This window comes from Watersipora subatra, chromosome 1 (assembly GCF_963576615.1).
Source record: "Watersipora subatra chromosome 1, tzWatSuba1.1, whole genome shotgun sequence".
Taxonomy (NCBI): Eukaryota; Metazoa; Bryozoa; class Gymnolaemata; order Cheilostomatida; family Watersiporidae; genus Watersipora; species Watersipora subatra.
Genome location: NC_088708.1, coordinates 71,698,062 through 71,719,873, shown reverse-complemented (window position 1 = coordinate 71,719,873; position 21,812 = coordinate 71,698,062). Strand labels below are relative to the sequence as shown.

At 34.4% G+C, this 21,812-nt stretch overlaps 1 protein-coding gene across 1 annotated transcript in view; it reads left to right on the top strand.

The window, feature by feature from the left end:
- Positions 1-21,812, top strand: part of LOC137391149 (coiled-coil domain-containing protein 78-like) — a 34,559-nt gene extending 12,747 nt beyond the window's left edge. Inside the window, exons 4-19 of the mRNA XM_068077521.1 lie at positions 248-411; positions 3,985-4,128; positions 4,476-4,645; positions 5,944-6,118; positions 6,874-7,077; positions 11,041-11,259; positions 11,736-11,915; positions 12,373-12,546; positions 13,746-13,793; positions 13,980-14,068; positions 14,494-14,572; positions 14,654-14,779; positions 17,626-17,976; positions 18,494-18,561; positions 20,315-20,497; positions 21,406-21,812. Of these exons, the coding sequence (XP_067933622.1) occupies positions 248-411; positions 3,985-4,128; positions 4,476-4,645; positions 5,944-6,118; positions 6,874-7,077; positions 11,041-11,259; positions 11,736-11,915; positions 12,373-12,546; positions 13,746-13,793; positions 13,980-14,068; positions 14,494-14,572; positions 14,654-14,779; positions 17,626-17,976; positions 18,494-18,561; positions 20,315-20,497; positions 21,406-21,463 (2,432 nt within the window). The 3' untranslated portion in view covers positions 21,464-21,812. The remainder of the gene's footprint in view (positions 1-247; positions 412-3,984; positions 4,129-4,475; positions 4,646-5,943; positions 6,119-6,873; positions 7,078-11,040; positions 11,260-11,735; positions 11,916-12,372; positions 12,547-13,745; positions 13,794-13,979; positions 14,069-14,493; positions 14,573-14,653; positions 14,780-17,625; positions 17,977-18,493; positions 18,562-20,314; positions 20,498-21,405) is intronic.

The window sequence follows — 21,812 nt, the reverse complement described above, 5'->3', positions numbered from 1 at the left end:
ACAACAAATTGTTGGCTTAGTGTCCGAATGATCGCTGCGTGTCGAGTTTGGATATTTATTGTTTTATAGCTCAGTTACGTAATAATATGTTCACATGGTTATTTATGGCAGGTTCTACACATTCTGTTCGAACTTTGTTCCTCAGAACTAATTGCTTCAAAATGTAGCCGCCAGTTTGTAGGCTTTTTCTAATCAAGTATTATTTGTAACTCGTATTTCATCTGAGTACTCTGTGTTGTAATTTTAGAGAGAAGCATTGGGCAGGGGTCGAGTATAACTCTTGGGTCTAAGAAGGAGTCGTCTCTCTGTGTGTCCATGTTAGAGGTGAGAGAATCTAACGCTACTGACCTTGTGTCTTCTAGGCGTGACCTCAGCATTGAGGAAGATTCAGAGCACGGTGACTGGTTTAGGGTGAGTTTAGTTACCATGTGGTACAGCTTTATAAGAGATGTTTTTAGCAGTATTAAATGCATTTTGTTGTGTTATTTGTATCACTAGTTGATCAATATATTCACTTTAGTAGTATTTATAGCAAGCAGCAAATGTTAAACTGAACTCGTCAGACAATAAGGAAAACTCTAAGTAAAGCACAATGTAAAACACAATGGCGAAACTCAATGTAAAGCACAATGGCGAAACTCACTGTGAAACACAATGGCGAAACTCAATGTAAAACACAATGACGAAACTCAATGTAAAACGCAATGGCGAAACTCAATGTGAAACACAATGGCGAAACTCACTGTGAAACACAATGGCGAAACTCGATGTGAAACACAATGGCTAAACTCAATGGGAAACACAATGGCGAAACTCACCGTGAAACACAATGGCGAAACTCAATGTAAAACACAATGACGAAACTCAATGTAAAACACAATGACGAAACTCAATGTAAAACACAATGGCGAAACTCGATGTGAAACACAATGGCTAAACTCAATGGGAAACACAATGACGAAACTCAATGTAAAACACAATGGCGAAACTCAATGGGAAACACAATGGCGAAACTCAATGTAAAACACAATGACAAAACTCACTGGGAAACACAATGGCGAAACTCAATGTGAAACACAATGGCGAAACTCAATGGGAAACACAATGGCGAAACTCACTGTGAAACACAATGGCGAAACTCACTGTGAAACACAATGGCTAAACTCACTGTGAAACACAATGGCTAAACTCACTGTGAAACACAATGGCAACACTAACCATAACCAATACATTAAAAGAGATACATGTAAATGTATCACATCTGTAAGCTGTTCATCAGCCAATATCTATCATGGCTCTGATGTGTAAGAGCTTATAGCTGATGCACATCTGTGTGTGGCACAATACATACCCTTCTTCCCGCCTTTTCATAAACTCATGTATTCTAAAGTTGTCAGAAATATGACAGATGTAAGCGAGAACATGATGAATGTTAAGTGACACCATTCACTCAGCTAGTCTGAAGTTTTAAAAATTTGACCCAATGTTTTCTAAAGACCTACCTGTAATAAAGGGTTTCACACTCTTCTGCTTATATTTTGAAAAAAAAAATTATCATCAATGTGTTTCGGTAGAGAGCTAACTGCAGTCAAACCTTTACAAACTACAATCAAACCTTTATGCGAAAAATCTACAATTTCAACACACAAAGTATATTCTAACATTCAAAGTCCAGTTTTTAAAACACTCAATTTTTGGTAAATAAAGTGAATAAGCAGGTAGAAATAAAAAATATAATGAGTTATGATAAATATAAGTTAATTAATTTAATCCATATCTAGTGTAAGTTATAGTAAGTTACACCACATATGTATATAACTCATCCTACCTCCGGTCTTACTCATTGCAGAGTCCATTTAGGTGTCTTTAAGATGAAGTTACAACAAAACCTTTTTACTGATTATAAGTTTTTGATTTATTTTTCACATTTAACTTGGGCTTTCACATGTAGCTTTTTTATCTAGTTATATGTATATATCGTTATATAGTCATACGTATATATCGTTATATAGTCATATGTATATATCGTTATATAGTTATATGTATATATCGTTATATAGTTATATGTATATATCGTTATATAGTTATATGTATATATCGTTATATAGTTATATGTATATATCGCTATATAGTTATATGTATATATCGTTATATAGTCAAATGTATATATCGTTATATAGTTATGTATATATCGTTATATAGTTATATGTATATATCGTTATATAGTTATATGTATATATCGTTATATAGTTATATGTATATATTGTTATATAGTTATATGTATATATCGTTATATAGTCATGTATATATCGTTATATAGTCATATGTATATATCGTTATATAGTTATATGTATATATCGTTATATAGTCATATGTATATATCGTTATACAGTTAATATGTATATATCGTTATATAGTTAATATGTATATATTGATATATAGTTAATATGTATATATCGTTATATAGTCATATGTATATACCGTTATATAGTTATATGTATATATCGTTATATAGTTATATGTATATATCGTTATATAGTTATATGTATATATCGTTATATAGTTATATGTATATATCGTTATATAGTCATATGTATATATCGTTATATAGTTAATATGTATATATCGTTATATAGTTAATATGTATATATTGATATATAGTTAATATGTATATATCGTTATATAGTCATATGTATATACCGTTATATAGTTATATGTATATATCGTTATATAGTTATATGTATATATCGTTATATAGTTATATGTATATATCGCTATATAGTTATATGTATATATCGTTATATAGTCAAATGTATATATCGTTATATAGTTATGTATATATCGTTATATAGTTATATGTATATATCGTTATATAGTTATATGTATATATCGTTATATAGTTATATGTATATATTGTTATATAGTTATATGTATATATCGTTATATAGTCATGTATATATCGTTATATAGTCATATGTATATATCGTTATATAGTTATATGTATATATCGTTATATAGTCATATGTATATATCGTTATACAGTTAATATGTATATATCGTTATATAGTTAATATGTATATATTGATATATAGTTAATATGTATATATCGTTATATAGTCATATGTATATACCGTTATATAGTTATATGTATATATCGTTATATAGTTATATGTATATATCGTTATATAGTTATATGTATATATCGTTATATAGTTATATGTATATATCGTTATATAGTCATATGTATATATCGTTATATAGTTAATATGTATATATCGTTATATAGTTAATATGTATATATTGTTATATAGTTAATATGTATATATAACGATATATACATATTAACTATATAACGACATAGTTTTATGTATATATTGTTATATAGTTATATGTATATATCGTTATATAGTTATATGTATATATCGTTATATAGTTATATGTATATATCGTTATATAGTTATATGTATATATCGTTATATAGTTATATGTATATATCGTTATATAGTTATATGTATATATAGTTATATGTATATATCGTTATATAGTTATATATATATATAGTTATATGTATATATCGTTATATAGTCATATGCATATATCGTTATATAGTTATATGTATATATAGTTATATGTATATTGCGCTTTCCTTAATGTTTCATTATATGTCATTACTTGAAGTACTTATCATTGTCTTTTGGGCATTTGAGCAAAAATAAATACAAGCACTATGTATTATATGTATATACCTATGTAGGTACTGATGCTCTAGCATCTGACGACTTTGGCTGACAGAACAGCTAACTAGCAATCATTGAAAATATTTGTACTGTTCATCTCTGTTCTCACTCTGCAGTCCAGGCATACTCATTGTGCTTCAGTCTCCGAAGACCTTACATTGCACTTATTACACCCTGGAGTGTCATTGCGTTCTTCTCTTGCTGTCATATCGCTGGCACGGTGGCATTTCTATCACATGTGCTACAGCTTGCGGAGCGCAAGAGAGTGTACAATCTGGCTGAGGGGAAGAAAGTCCTAAAGGATGGCTGGCAGCGGAGCTCGGCTGCTCACTCAACGAAGAGTGATTCCGACAGCAATTATGCACTTATAATTCATATTGATTTGATTATGGTGAGTCAGCCACCTGCAGTGGAGTCAGTACGCATGTCATCCGAATCCACATTTTATAATGAATTTTAAAAAGTTTATTTCTACATCGAAATGAGTTTCTATACAACCTTCTAGTGCAGGTTATTTATAGTTAATAATTTGCATCATCAAAATTTTCATGTTTTTTAAACTTTTTTTCTGCACTGGTGGAAGGAAAAAAGTGGAGTGGAAGTGAAAAAGTTTTTCTTAGTGAAATGCCCTTTTTAGGTGATTTTTCTTTTGCAGCCCATCTTTCAACATTATAATTTAAATCTGTTCATATTTGACAGTCTGCCATACTTGCTAGTATAACAATTTTACTTTTGTAGCACTTCGAGTCTACAGGCGAGCCACACAAGTCTCGCTACTCTATTATAGTCTTACCAGCAGTTGACGGGTTGATACAATCATCTAACCAGACTGAGAGTATTCGGTCTGTAGCGGACCTTGTGGCTGACCTCTCAACCCATCAGCATCCTGACAGGGTTATTAATTACAGGTTAGTAGTAGGCCTACTATTATTCTGGGAGACCACCAACTGAGATAAACAATAGGCACAAAAATGTTATCTGACTAGAATGAAGCTTGACTATCTACTTACACAATTTAGCAAATGTTCTACTCGAACCTTGTAGCAGTATACTAGCATGATATCATACTAGTATTATAGCATACTGGTATTCTTCGGTTCTTCGTGATGTCATTCTGTGAGTTGCGGAACTGTGAATTATCATGATTTTCCATATTTGTAGACAACTTTAACCGTTGAAAACACGAATATTCTGCAATTAATTTTGCAAACAATGCCATTCTTCGCGATTTTGTTCAGCGACGTTGAACACTTCCAGAAAATCCCAATATAAACTTGACATAACACTAAAAATACTATTCAATAACGCAAAATGAATGAGAATGATGTTTGTTTGAACGATGCATGCGAACGAGCGCATGCGCAGACGAATTGATGGCGTCAAAAAAATGAAAGATTATAGATGTTTAGCGTTGTTTGTAAATATACTTCAGGTGTTGTCTAACTCAAATGACTGGCAGACTTATTGATGGTTTCACTTAATTATTAGTTTCACATGCAATTTTAGTGCTGCTGTCAGAGAGTCAGCACTAGAATAATATTAATAATAAGATTATTTATGTTTCGATGTATACCTGCTGAAGATCAACTACTTCAGAATATTGTAGTTTTACTCATCACCTGTTGGTCCAGGATATATCATATTTTTAGGATTTATGCAAAAGTACCCCTGGGTTAGTTTTAGTAAAACAAAAGCTTAAATTAAACTTTCATAACTATTCTCCTATTTTAACTTTAATATAATATTATTATTATATATAATATATATATATATGATATAATTATTATTATTGTCTGCTGTTATGAGTTTAACTCAGTTATAGATATTTATATGTAGCATTTTCAGCCAATAACTACCAGATTTGTCTATATAGTCTACGATCTCTACGGTTGAGGCAGACCACCCAGAATAATCCACCAACAGCTTTCGAAACATAATTTTTAAATATTTTGGCTTGAATATTTGTGACATCATTGATTAGTTTTGATGATGTATTTTGAATACTTGCGGCACAACATCTTTGTTTCTTTTAACCATCCAACTCGCTACAAATATTTCTTATTTTATATTTTGTTACTAATCGTTACTAATCCTTACTAATCCTTACTAATGGCGGTTACTCACTTTTTGAGTATGCTTATTCTGCAAAAGTAAAGATTTTGTTTTACCTGACAAACGGTGCCTGTATTCCTTTACTTTCTTCTAGAGATGGTGTGCTACCAAAACTGCTGCAGAATGAATTGGGAGGCAACTGTATGACTAAACTCCTCGCGTGTTTTGATCCAGTCGCAGACTTACGAATTCAAAGAGAATTCCTGAAACTATGTCAAAACTTTGTTAAAGTGAAAAACTTTCCGATCATGAATGACGTATATGCTGGGGTGAGTAACTTACATTGCATGTCAAGGGGAGTAGCTTATAGTATATGCTATGGTGAGTAACTCATATCGTATTTCAAGGGGAGTGACTTATAGTATATGACATAGTGAGTAACTCGTATTATGATATATGGGTTGGTGAGTTACCTTCCCTTAATTTCATCGAAGTCTGACTGGCTATCTCTCTAAAGGACTTGTCACAAGGCTGTTCTGTTTGTTATAACAATTTTGATAATTTGCCTAAATTGTTTCTGATTGCTTTTTACAGGTATAACTACATTCTACACACAAATGTTTGAAATGGCTGCTCAAGATAATGTAAAATGCACGCTGCAGCTACATATGTTGCAGATAAAAAATGTGAATATGTATTTATACAATGCGGGTAAAAGTGTACAACGGGAGAGTACCTCTTGCAGGTGTTAAAGTTTAGTGTAGGTATATCACTTGTAGCAGGTAGAACTTGAGGCTTCATGCTGGTAGAAACTGTCATCATAGCTTTAAATGCTCTCCGCAGGTAACAATACCTGATGTAGATGGAAAGTCATGCTGAGGATGAAAATTCATATAACAGATGAGTAGCTGGTGTGTGCGGGAGCACTGGCCAAGCATCTAGTTTTATATTCACAAATTTGACACTTTAGTTAGGGTTCACCTGCCATCTCTCAATCCTGACATGACTCTTGTCAATAGCCAGCTGATGACGTGACTCTGCAATTAGACAATAGTCAGCTGATGTATTGTGTGCACTATTTCAGCACCTAATAACCCAGTACAGAGCAAACATTATACACCTCCGGAAGTTACCAGCTCCACCAAAGCCACCCACTCCACCAAAGCCACCCACTCCCGCAAAGCTACCTACTCCTGCAACTGCGAGGGTGCAGTTGGAGCCACCAGCACTGCTGCCTGCCCTGCCTCAACGTAGCACCTCAGCTCTTGAGCCTCTCAAGTTTCAGAATGTAAGGAATTAATATTTTAGTTACGGTAACTAACATATTTTTTTTCTGTTTCCTTCTCACCCTAATGCTGAATGAGTTGAGAGTTGTGTGCACATGCATTCATATTACTATATAGTTTTCTCAATCTCACCCGGATGATAACAGGAAAATTCCCAAGACTCACATAATTGCTATTAGCAATGTTGCAGCACTGTAAACTGTTTGCAAGCGCTGCTCGCTGCCGCGGCATCACTAGGGTTTATAACATGGTGTAAAATGTATTTGTCTAGTTTCTGACAGGTAAATCATATCACACATTTTGCTCTCCTTGGAAAGCATTCTGGTCCATTCTGGACTGCCATCTACTACATGTATATATATTTATATATCATCTACTACATGTATATATCATCTAATACATGTATATATTATCTACTACATGTATATATCATCTACTAAGGTGTATATATCATCTACTACGTGTATATATCATCTACTACGTGTATATATCATCTACTACATATATATATCATCTACTACATGTATATATCATCTACTACGTGTACATATCATCTAATACATGTATATATCTTCTAATACATGTATATATCATATACTACATGTATATATCATCTACTACATGTATATATCATCTAATACATGTGTATATCATCTACTACATGTATATATCATCTACTAAATGTATATATCATCTACTACATGTATATATCATCTACTACATGTATATATCATCTACTACATGTATATATCATCTACTACATGTATATATCATCTACTACATGTATATATCATCTACTACATGTATATATCATCTACTACATGTATATATATATATATATATATATATATATATATATCATCTACTACATGTATATATCATCTAATACATGTATATATCATCTACTACATGTATATATCATCTACTATATGTATATATCATCTACTACATGTATATATCATCTAATACATGTATATATCATCTACTACATGTATATATCATCTACTACATGTATATATCATCTACTACATGTATATATCATCTACTACATGTATATATCATCTACTACATGTATATATATATATATATATATATATATATATATCATCTACTACATGTATATATCATCTAATACATGTATATATCATCTACTACATGTATATATCATCTACTACATGTATATATCATCTACTACATGTATATATCATCTAATACATGTATATATCATCTACTACATGTATATATCATCTACTACATGTATATATCATCTACTACATGTATATATCATTTACTACATGTATATATCATTTGCCCTATTTTAAAATGAAATATAGGTATGAGGAAGCCATTGGCACTCTTCATGAAAAATTTCATGATAATCAACTAAGCGAGTAGCAACTATTGCGGTCAGCTTGTTAATGTTTTATTAGCCATTGAAATACTGCTATTGTTTCTACGCGACTATAAAGCAACTTAATACATAGAGACACTTATTGTGAAAGTGGCCATTCATACACCAGCTCTTACTTATCACTGAGGCATGTTTCTTTATTACAATGTCATACAAGACTGTTTGTACAGTCAATTAGTAGGTGCAGCGTCGCCGACAAACACTGATATTTGTCAGCGCATTAAGAGTGCTTGTCTCCCGGTCACCTAGGACACTATCAATGTCACACCTTTCTCATCTAACTTGTAATCTCCCTCTTGTCATTTCTACTAGCTATGGACTACAACGAGGTAACACCGCTTACTGTTGCTGCTCCTTCCTGCTCAGTATGCTTGTGACTTGTCTAGCTTTCTCTTGTCTAGCTTTCTCTTGTCTAGCTCTTCTCTAATTGTCATCTTTACTCGCTGTTATTCAACTCTTGTGTTCACTGCACGCAAGATTCCTGTATATGGTGGTAGCCTAGGTATCTGAATGATATCTAAGTATGTATTTGTGAACTGTGTGCTCTCTATGTCCTGCCTATCAATACGCGAGTCAGGGGATCGCCAGAATTAGTTATACTTCATGATTGTCTTTGCAGTCATTCGCTGTCGTACACCCAGTTATATTGCTGGTGATGCTAGTAATAGCCGAGGTGGTTTTTGCCTAGGTAGGTTTCGACAAAGGGATTTGCATCAAGGTGATAGTTTACCTGGTTCAATAAGGTATAATATGGTATAATGGTGATGAGTATTGAAATGAAAATTAATAATTGCAAAATAATACAATAATTGCTATGAACACAAAACGAAGTTATGAATGACAATAATTTATTGCAGTTTTATGTATCATGACACTATAGTATATATTTATAGTCTTCTGTGTTTACATACATCTTGGGAATCATATTATAGTTCTGATTTTGACACTGATGCAGTTACCAGCTGCTGCCAGGAACTGCTGAACTGTTTTCTTGCTACTAATGTATAACATATCTTCAGATATGTTTTCAGAATCTAATTACATGTCAAAGAAACAATTACACCCAATTGTGAGTTTATATAATATGCAACGATGACAACAGTAGCATAAATGATATGTATATATATATATATAACTATGACTATACGTTTGTATACATAAGCATATACTGAAATAACATTGACATGTGAAATAAACCCTTCTGATAACCTTCTTCAAGTGCCATTTTTTAGATCTCGGCAACGGCCATATATTTGTCTATTTTTACAAAAACTACTTTGGCAAACAAAATCTTTGCAAAAAGACATACATTCTTACTCACCGACCAGTTAGAACTCGTTGGTTTACGTATTTGTATCAATCAGAGTTTTCAGTTTAAAATTTCAAGCATGCTTTTGAAATTGGGTTTGAAACATCTGAGCCTCTTATTAAATGGTTCATCCATTTATATTCCTACTGGTACTATATTCCTACTGGTACTATATTCCTACTGATACTATATTCCTACTGGTACTATATTCCTACTGATACTATATTCCTACTGGTACTATATTCCTACTGATACTATATTCCTACTGATACTATATTCCTACTGGTACTATATTCCTACTGGTACTATATTCCTACTGGTACTATATTCCTACTGGTACTATATTCCTACTGATACTATATTCCTACTGGTACTATATTCCTACTGATACTATATTCGTACTGGTACTATATTCCTACTGGTACTATATTCCTACTGGTACTATATTCCTGCTGGTACTATATTCTTACTGGTACTATATTCCTACTGGTACTATATTCCTACTGGTACTATATTCCTACTGATACTATATTCCTACTGATACTATATTCCTACTGGTACTATATTCCTACTGGTACTATACTCCTACTGGTACTATATTCCTACTGACACTATATTCTTACTGGTACTATATTGATCTCCAAGAATCCATTTAACTACTGTAGATACAGTTTTTCCGCTCTCTTCCTCCTGCTCTATTATATATTAGTCGCTAATGCTTTACATGTATCACAAGGTGGGCTAAAACACCCTTCTGTTTGCGCATGTTACAGTACAGTGAGGTAGGAAACTGGTTTGTAGAGTATTCTTGTTAATTTAAATGTTATGTGTACGAGATTTAGCTTGTTGCTGCTGTCAGGATATTGTCACACATCTCAGGTTTGGTACAAGTCAGACATGCTGCTGTCAAGCAAGTGTCATACTTGTGATATTTGACGTGTTGAGTTGCAGTGGTAGTGCTGTCACATTGTACAGATTTAGTATTGGGTTCATCGGATGGGTTGTCATATAGGTGTCGTGCTTGTCAGATTTGGCATGTTGAGCAAGTGTTATAGCTATTGTCAGTCTGATTTTTTATGTGTCATATTGGGTTTATTGAGCGGATGGGACTATTGCTGTGTAAGTATGTGTCACACTTGTCAGATTTGACGAGTTGCGCAGGTGAGACATGCTATTGTCAGGTAGGTGAGGCAAATGTTAGCTGTATTCGTGTATCACATGTGTCAGGTTTGACATGTCGTACAGGTGAGATTGCTGGACCAGGTGGAGCGACTGCAGCTCAAGCTGGAACAGCTCAACTCCAAATTTAATACCATGGCAAACTCAAAGGCGGAGTTGTCAGCCCAGCTTGTTGACTGTGAAGAAGAAAAGCTGACGGCTACCAAATCTTATATCGATATGCAGATACAAAACAACAAGCTGAGGGAAGAGATGGAATCAATGCATTATAATCTTAACAACAAGGTAGTGGAGTACCTGAGGTTATGATCGGCAGGGGTTGAGGTAGTGGAGTACCTGAGGCTATGATTGGCAGCGGTTGAAGCGGATTTATCCATTACAAAAGCATATGCTAGACGATATGATAAAAAGTTCTGATTATAAAAAATGTTCTTACTAGGTCAGGTATTCTCTTTAGGTAGCTACATTGTAATCACATGGGTCATATGTATTATTGTTGAAAAAAGCACATTAGTTAGCAAACCTTTTCGAGCTAAAAATCCTTTGCGTTACAACTACATGTACTTATGAATTGATGGCTCTAAGTTGTTTAGACTAAAGGTCTGGCTTTTTAAGATTGCTTGACCCAGCTTAATCTAGCCTTTGATTCATGGTTTTTATAGTGCATTCCTGGTTTCAATCTTCTTGACTGTTAGTGAACTCAGTTTGGCTGCTCGTAGTCAGTAGGGTGCAGTTTCTGAATCTCAGTCTACTTCCTGCAGATTCTCACCTTAGAGCATGACCTTCAAGTCTCTAACATGGATCGGGATTCATTACGGAAGAATGTCGCAAATCTCCGGCAGCAGCTCTCCGACCTTGAGCGTGACAGAAAGGGGTTGGCCGACGAGTATATCAACTTGAAAACCTCATACATGGCTTTAACCGATGACATCGACAGAGAGGTATTCCTGCGCAGGATTCACTCTCCTATTTTGATTCTTTTCCAAATACTTTCTCTCATTCACACGTATCACTAACTATTGTAGTCTCTCTTTTAGTACAATCGCAATAGTAGTTAAACTGTCATGCATTATTCCTCTTAGCTACTATGTGTGTTTGTGACTGGTGGATGCTGTTCATCCTGCTAGTGATGGCTTGTGAACTCATAACAGTGAGTTATTTGTGCTATAGATTTCTACTATCTATATGCTCGCAGTAATCTGACTGAGTCTATGGTTACATAGCAATAAATGACTGGCTCTTAATGTGATACTCAGCATAGACATCTATATTTCAGCTGCTTGTGGTCATCTACTTCAATCTACATTCCCATGTCAACTAATTATTGGTTCATCTTGTTTTCTGCCGCTGTCTATATTTTAATGGTTCACTATTTGTCTGCTCAACCCTTGTGTTCAGATAGCCAAAAATGATGAGCTCACGATGGAACTTCTAAACCTCATCAATTCAAAGTCGGCTCTGGCTCAGATGGCAGATAAACAAAAAATAAAGAGTGAGGTTTCTGCTTTAGCCCGTGAAGAAGAAAGGATTCGGGGTGTAGTACACCGGCTCTCTCATCGAGGCATCAATATGGTAAGTCATAATTCATAGCGGCTTTAGTAGAGAAGCAGGCAGTCTTACGTAGCAGAACTTAAAGTGGGATACTAATATTATTATGTTGTTTCGGGTCTAGTGAGAACAGTTTAAAATATATAACTAGTTTGCTGAACTGATGTTAGAGGAATGCTTGCGAAAAACTTTCAAACTGAATTGTCTGCTCCTTTCCTAATGATGGCTGCTTTAACTACTCTTGAATGTCCTGGCAAAGAGTTTGTCAGTTGTTTAGTGAGCATGTGAAAAATCTTTCTGCTCTGATGTGTTTGTAACGTGTTAGTGTAATGTGGTGAGTAGACAGTATCTAGCCTCTAGTCTCTGCATTAAAGCCTTAGTGTATATGAACTTTTTAAAAGTGAAATTAGTTAGGTTGTTGCCAGGGAAATTCCACTGAATTAATCACCTCAAACAGCAAACTACTTCTGGCTCCATAGGTGGCGAGCGAAATACTGCCTCTGCTAAGGGTCAATAATTAATAACAGGTTGCCTGCCCGGTCACTATGGACCATTAAAAGTCGTTACAAGTTAATAAAGATTTAATGGTAACTTCATGTTTCCCCTTAACTAACAGCACATCTCATATTAGCTCTTTAGTGGTGAAGGGAGAGGCTGAGAGTATGACTAGCACTTGGCCGTTTATGATTTTTATTAATCTAAGATCGGTCATGTAGAAAATATATACAAACTTAGTGGACTGAGTAGCTGATTAAATCAGAGGCCAGCATAAAAAAGGTTTTGTATATTGATCAAAAACATGGTGTTTGGCAGAAAGGCATGTTTTTTGCATAGTAAGTCTCCATGTTGGAGGAGATACTGGATATGAGACTGCGTTTTCAGACTAGTTTGACATATTGTGAAAAGCGAAGATGTATTATACATGTAATTGTCTTTTTTGTTGCAAGAGGACAAGCATTTTATAGACTATATATAAATATACAGGATTCAAAAGTTGGTGCAAATTGTATTCCGGATCTTAAAAAGGAGTTCCGATTGTAGGAGCGATCATCTGTGGTAATAGTAATCATCTATTGTAGGAGTTATCATCTATATTGTAGGCGTGATCGTCTAATGTAGGAGTAATCATTTATTTTAGGAGTTATCATCTATCGTAAAAGTGATTGTCTATTGTAGGAGTAATGATCTATTGTTGGATTGTAAAAGTTGTTTACGTTTTGTAGGAGGGCTTGGGACAAGAAAGAAAAAGGCAAGATTTTTTTGAAAAGGAGGTAAGTATAGTAGAGCCATCCCTTGGCTCACTCCACATCTCTAATGAGTAGATTACAAATCTTATACTTTGAGGTCATTAGTAATATTTTATGATCAAAGCCTCAGGTCACCTGCTTCTTTGTCAGCGATTTGAAGTCTGGTTCATATAATGTTGTAAACTGATTCATAGCATATTTCATGTTCAGCTCTTCGCCAAACAAAATGACTATGAAGACCAGATGACCAGGCTGAGTGAGCAGTACAATGACGGGAGGAAACAACTTCTCACCCAAGTGTAAGGCTGCCATTACCTTTACTTGCGTTCTGTTACAGGGTTGTTGATATATGATCTCATTAGCTATCACTTTCACATACAAGTGATGTTTTCAGCCGGCATGACATAATCATATCATTTAGCGTTTGGCTTCTGGCTATCATCCTTTCAATGGCAACATTTCTACTAGTATATATCAACAGTACTAGCACAGAGAGAACTAGTGTATTCATGGCTTACTGGTTACTCATACACCTGCTGCCACATGCCACCACTTTTTCTTTTTTTGTAAAACCAAGTTAGATTTTTTTGCAGATTATAATTTAAAAACAGATTTTTTCTTTCGCTGTGCTCATGCACCAGCAGGAGTCAAGTGCAGCCGTCGATACCGCTAAACAGACAAATATTGTATAATATTGCCGTGACTTTTGCTTTCTCATTTTCAGAAATTCTTTGGAAAAAGACCTTGCATCTCTAAGGGTCTTAGCCAGAGAACGACAACAACGGATTTCGTCAATGAATGCTGTATGTTACTTGGTTAGTTCTATTCACTCACTCTGTTAGTCGTACTGCAAGGGTTATACTGACTATTTCTACTGTTTTCAGAGACTCATAACTGTAGAGGGAGAGAACACCGAACTGAAGGCCGCAAACAATCGGCTACAACACAAGCTCAAAGATGTCAACTCTGAGTATAGACTTCGGCTTACAAAATATGTGGAAGACATTGCTGTAAGTACAGTATATATGTCTTTTAGTTGATGGAGAGGATAAGGATTTATAAAGTAGAATGTTAAGGGACTACTATATCGCTGTTTTCTGATTATTTCAACTATACGATAGTGCTTACATTTATGCTGCCAAACCAGTGGTGCTGCTTATCTCTTGCCTCCTGGTGAAGTTCCAAAATGATGCAGGTAGGTTACATGTTTTGTCTTTTATCAGGTTGTCACTGAAGATTTGTTATTCGAAACAATGTTTGCCATGTATTTGTATAAAACTTGAATTGGGGTTTTTGCCACACGTTAAATTTTTAGTAAATTTTAGTATTTTCTCATTATCCAACCATCTTTGATAACTTTGGGTTTATCAAGAGAAACAAATAATCATGGAAGAGTTACAGATTCCATCTAAACAATTTTGCCAAAATATAATATTGGTTATTAGAATTTTATAATTGATGTATTTGATAACTGATTATAGGATGATCTATGGTATAGTCCATCATGCTCTGCTCATCATCAGGTATAGCTGATGATAGCAGCACATGATCAGTTACATTAAGATATTATTAAGACGTGACTAGTGGATGCATGCTTAAGTTATGTCTATAAAATCAAACATTACAATCCATGTTCATTGGATACATGTTTAAGGTATGCTTGATCTGTGAACCTCTGCATACAGCCTTACCTCGGTTTTCAACAACAATCCGTTTCAGAAGCTATTCGAAATGTGATTTCTTTTAATTCTGAAACAATTGTTTCCATTCTAGTTAATATAAATAATATTAACTTGCTTCAAGACTAGTAAATTATGTTTCAGTCATGTCTACATGAGGGTACATGATGAACTGTATGTTAGGAGCAGGTAGTATATGAAGTACACCATATTTCTCATGAATACTCCATTAAAAAAAATATATATATACATGTATATGCATATAGTACCCTATATACAATAAAATTTAGGCTAAAAGTTAGTGTAAAGTGCTCGATATTAAAGTAGAGCTTATTATAAATTTGGTAAGGAATTTATTGAAAATTGACTAAGCATAAAAATTACTAAAAACTTCATATAACACAAAAGGTGTGTAACACCGATCAGATAAAATGTTTAGTGAGGACTATTCATGTATAGTCCTCACTAAACATTTTATCTGATCGGTGTTACACACCTTTTGTGTTATATGAAGTTTTTAGTAATTTTTATGCTTAGTCAATTTTCAATAAATTCCTTACCAAATTTATAGTATCCTATATACATGTATATATACATATATATTTATATACATGTATAATATACTGTAAAACCTCTAATTGAACGCCACCTCTATTTGAACGCCACCTCCAATTGATCGCCACCTTGAGAGAAGGGTTGAAAAATACACCACCACTTCTATTTGATCGCCATTTTGACATTATTTGATCTTTTCGAGCCCATGATATCAACTGTTCAGTAGAAAAGTGTCCACAAAATTGTATTAACAACGAGTCGTTTATATCAATAACAATTAATTTTTGTTGTTGTTCAATTCCAAAGCTTTTCATTTTTAAAACTTTGAAAGCAACTCCGCAGCAATAATCAATAACGGTCTCAGGCTAATAGTAGTTCCTTGTTTAATGTGGTCCTAATACTTCGAAGGACATGCTTATAAAAAGTGGTTCGCAAGTTTTGGACTAATGGTTATGCGTTTCGCGAGCAAACTTTTAGCACTGCATTATTTAGTGCTAAATGCAGTGCGTGAAAGTTTTGCTCTGCCGAAAAATTGTTTAGACGCTAATATCGACTGGTTCAGCAGTGCAAAAGAAGAATTGAAGCCAGAAGATATTGTGGAAGGTATTGGACAATTAGAAGATGTTCGTTCCATCGAAAGCAACAGTCAGAACGCAGCTATCCGAGCAAACGATAAAAATATTTTTATTTTTAAAACGTTAATTTTGGTTTCTGCATGTAATATAAGTATGGTTCATTCATGTCAATTGTTCATGAATATATATTTGCATCATTTGATAAATTATTGTTGTATAACTTATAAATATGCAGATTTATAGCATGTTATTTAATAGCATCCTTGCGGCTATCTTAACACAGCTTACACTGGATCGATGCTCATTACTCCACTTTTATTGCACATAAAATGCTAGTTTGGGCTGCAAACTGTAGCAAACATATCAGTAAGTGCGATGGCAGTTTATTCAACAATGTTAAATTTAGATGTAAAATAAAAATGTCTTCAAATTTAGAATGAAATTAAAATTGAAAATTCCAATGAATTGCAAAGAAGGACACAGGCTATAATATCATTGTAGGTCAGTTGCAAGCAATAGATATCAACTGGTAGAGATATTTCTCAGTTTCTTGATGCATATTTCCTAGGAGAGTTTTGAAAAGTTAGAGGTAACATATTTATTGCATTCAAAAGGTTTAATTTCGGTCCACCGAAAAAAGAGGGCAAAATACAGGCGACATTCACTTCGCCCATAATAGGGCTAAATTTATCTTCCAAAAATTCTAACAAGTTATTTGAAAAATATACCGCTAGCCTCTATTTGAACGTCACCTCCAGTTTACTGCCACCATAGAAGAAGAGTTGAAAAATAGAGCACCATGGCGTTCAATTAGAGGTTGTACGGTATATGCAAAAATATGGATTACATAGCTTGATTCTATTATTAATATTACAATGAGACCAACAAAATGCAATCTATTTTGTCAAAGCAGAAGACAGCGTTTCTTTGCTAGTCATTTGCTCTAATAGAAGATAGTCGCAATATAATCTTGATATATATGGAGAGAAGAGCTGTAGCTATTCACGAACAGGTGTTCATCTTTTGAAGTGGTTTCCTCTGCCTTAGAGTCATATCGACAAGGCGGACACGGATAAGGGAGAGGAGAGTCTAGCCCAGTACGTCAACAAGATGATAAAGGATATGAAGACCTCGCACCGCGCTAGAGAAGACCAGCTCAGTCAGGCCACTCATAGCTATAAGAACAGAATAGAGAGCGTGGTTCATAAGCATGAGGCATTGCTCTGCGCTTATCGAGATTTGCGAGCTCAAGTGGAGGCTCTTGGGCTAGATTCTGTAGACTTGGGTCCTGATGAACACGAACTCATCATGTCGGACACAGACCTTCAGTCCTCTCAACAGAAGAAGATTGTCACACTGCAAACAGAGCTGCATAAACTGAAAATAAGCAACAAGCAGGTAAAAGATTTTCTTTGGTCAAAGTTTGATCTCTGGCTTGAGTAAGAGCTGTGTTTGGACCAATAAGTTTGTTGCAATGATCATTAAGATGTTATGGGCGAATTGAAATTATGCTTATGTAGTAAATATACCGGTATAAAAAACATGGTTTAATTGGTCTCATTGAGCTGAGATAAGTTCTAACTTTGTCTGTCGAGCTTTTAGCCTAAAATTTGGAATGTCTGGTCAAGTTGTAACTTTTGTCAGTTACAAATTTTTTGCAAACTAACAAACAGCTGCAAATAGATTTTGCATTTAACCTTCATGAGTTGTCAGCTACTGCTGTTTTAAATTGGGGACACAACTCTTCTTAAACATTAATTTACCATGCTTTCACTTAAATAGGTAAGTGAGTTAATGACATAGTCTAATGTCTTTGTATAAGGTCCATTTGTTTATAGCAAAGCTATTGTGAAATGTCAGTTAGGCATCTGATAGATCCCTTTCCTCCATCTCATATAAAGCAGTCATTTTGTAGCTGAGTGACCAAACAGGTAGATTTAAACCTGCTGGCAAAATGACAGAAACATCTAGCCCACCCCTGCGGTAAGCAAGAGAGCCTGTGCTATATACTACTGTTAGATCATATGTTGACTGTTGCTGTTACAAGAAGTTTAGCTGATTTTCAGTATAATACTAATCAGTAGTCAAGTATTAGCATTTTCTCTATAGACAGGTACAGTAGTAATATTCTCTCTATAGACAGGCAGTAGTATTATTCTCTCTATAGACAGGTAGTAATATTCTCTCTATAGACAGGTAGTAGTAATATTCTCTCTATAGACAGGTCCAGTAGTAGTATCCTCTTTATAGACCGGTACAGTAGTATTCTCTCTATAGACAGGTAGTAGTAGTAGTAGTATTCTTTCTATAGACAGGTGGTAGTAGTATTCTCTTTATAGACAGGTAGTAGTAGTATTCTCTCTATAGACAGGTAGTAGTAATATTCTCTCTATAGACAGGTCCAGTAGTATTCTCTCTATAGACAGGTAGTAGTAGTAGTATTCTCTCTATAGACAGGTAGTAGTAGTATTATCTTTATAGACAGGTAGTAGTAGTATTCTCTCTATAGACAGGTAGTAGTAGTAGTATTCTCTCTATAGACAGGTAGTGGTAGTATTCTCTTTATAGACAGGTAGTAGTAGTATTCTCTCTATTGACAGGTAGTAGTAATATTCTCTCTATAGACAGGTAGTAGTAATATTCTCTCTATAGACAGGTCCAGTAGTATTCTCTCTATAGACAGGTAGTAGTAGTATTCTTTCTATAGACAGGTGGTAGTAGTATTCTCTTTATAGACAGGTAGTAGTAGTATTCTTTCTATAGACAGGTGGTAGTAGTATTCTCTTTATAGACAGGTAGTAGTAGTATTCTCTCTATTGACAGGTACAGTAGTATTCTCTATATTGACAGGTAGTAGTAGTAGTATTTTCTCTATAGACAGGTACAGTAGTAATATTCTCTCTATAGACAGGTAGTAGTAGTATTCTCTCTATAGACAGGTAGTAGTAGTATTCTCTCTATAGACAGGTAGTAGTAGTATTCTCTCTATAGACAGGTAGTAGTAGTATTCTCTTTATAGACAGGTAGTAGTAGTATTCTCTCTATTGACAGGTAGTAGTAATATTCTCTCTATAGACAGGTAGTTGTAATATTCTCTCTATAGACAGGTCCAGTAGTATTCTCTCTATAGACAGGTAGTAGTAGTATTCTTTCTATAGACAGGTGGTAGTAGTATTCTCTTTATAGACAGGTAGTAGTAGTATTCTCTCTATTGACAGGTACAGTAGTATTCTCTATATTGACAGGTAGTAGTAGTAGTATTTTCTCTATAGACAGGTACAGTAGTAATATTCTCTCTATAGACAGGTAGTAGTAGTATTCTCTCTATAGACAGGTAGTAGTATTCTCTTTATAGACAGGTAGTAGTAGTATTCTCTCTATAGACAGGTAGTAGTAGTAGTATTCTCTCTATAGACAGTTAGTAGTAGTATTCTCTCTATAGACAATCAGTAAAAATTTAGTAAAAGACAGTAAAAATTCAATCAACCGAGAGATCTTTATAGACTGAGCGATCTCAATAAATGAAGAGATTTGTTCAGTATGTCATGATATCTAATAGATATTCTGATTTAATGTATTCAACAATTTTATATTTGATATGAACTTTTCTACCGCTTGTTCTAACTTGTTCTTATTTAAAGTGGTGAAGTTAAGGTTTGCTAACTTAAATGGGTCTCACTGAACTGACATTGAATATTTGTCAGCTGTCTGTGAGCTCTGGGTGTTACTTTGTTAGACCGGGTACGGGCACATTTGCTGATCTGGACAGTTGGACATCAGTGAGGAAACAGCTGAGGGACTTTTCTGAACAGACATTGAGAGAGCTGGAGGAGGAGAGAGCTTCTCTGCTAAGTAAGAATGTTATACTGGAGGAGCAATTGAAGGAGAGTCAGGATTACATAGACAAACACCTCGCCAGGTAAACGACCACTCATAGGTTTGTGATAACTTTTTGCCTGCTTTATCATAGATCTATGGTGGATGTCAAGATATTTAGGCTTTAATACATAATTATACAAAAGGTAAATAAAATAAAATTTGTTAGCGGTGTAAAGGATGAGAGAAACTATTAACTTTTGCTGCAGTTTCATTGGTGAGAGAAAGTATTGTTAAAGTCCTGCAAGTTCGCGTCTCAGTTGACATCATTTGGTGGAGTTGTCCATCCCTATGAGAATAATGGTCTAAAAGAAAAGCTACATTCAATTTTTGTTTTACTAATGGGCTATAAGGCGCACTACTCAGCTCAAAGCTTTAAGGCAGCAGGTTATTTAAGCCAATTTCTAGCTTTCTGCACTTTTATTATTAAGAACTAAAAAGGTTTTACATGGAGCATGGTAATATCTTTTAGGGTCTTTGTTGTCTATTAGGATGGTCGTGTCAAAAAACCGATCTTGCTGTAAAAGCTTTCGCCAAACACAAATGTTTTTTAAGAACCATTTTATCTGTGAGTAAGCAAACTTGCAGAGTAGAAGGTACTCTCTTATTAGTGTGCAGTTGCTAAAAATATTGGTGTGTATGTTCAGGCTTGCCGTGTGTGTTCAGCATTTTACAGCATCAGATTTTTTTGCAAACAGTTCCTTCAAGAGTTTGGTATAGGGTCAATCACCTGCTCTGCTTGTCACCTGCTCTGATTTTCATCTGCTCTGCTTGTCACCTGCTCTGCTTGTCACCTGCTCTGCTTGTCACCTATACCTGTTCCATGAAACTGTTTTCATTCTAGTTTGTGCGTCCAGCTGTATCAGAACTTTTACTTTTGTCGGCATGCTCAGATCGACCCTGGCCGCTGACCGTAGCATTTATAATTACAATTTCCGGTTGTATTTACAGATATAAAGAGGAAATTAATAGACTTCGACAGCAGTTGAGTTACCAGACACGAAGCTGAACAGGATATAGAATCGTTTACAAGTAGCATTACACGTCGCTGTTATTGATCAGCGCAACATTGTAAAGAAAATTAACTCAACTTCTCAAGTTTTGCTAGCTTAGATGAATAACATACTTTCATATTCACACATGTTATATTCATTATATATTTTGTCAGTCTTTGTGCTTCAGATAGTATCTACCAATGTCTCTATATTTTATATCTCTGATTATTCCGTCTGATATTAAGTATTTTTAGCCAGAGTATTTAAACTTATCACTTCCTCTTCGGAAACTGTTATCTTTTTACTTGCTTATTATTTGTTTTCTTATTTATTGCTTTGTTAACAAAAATATAGTGGTTTTAA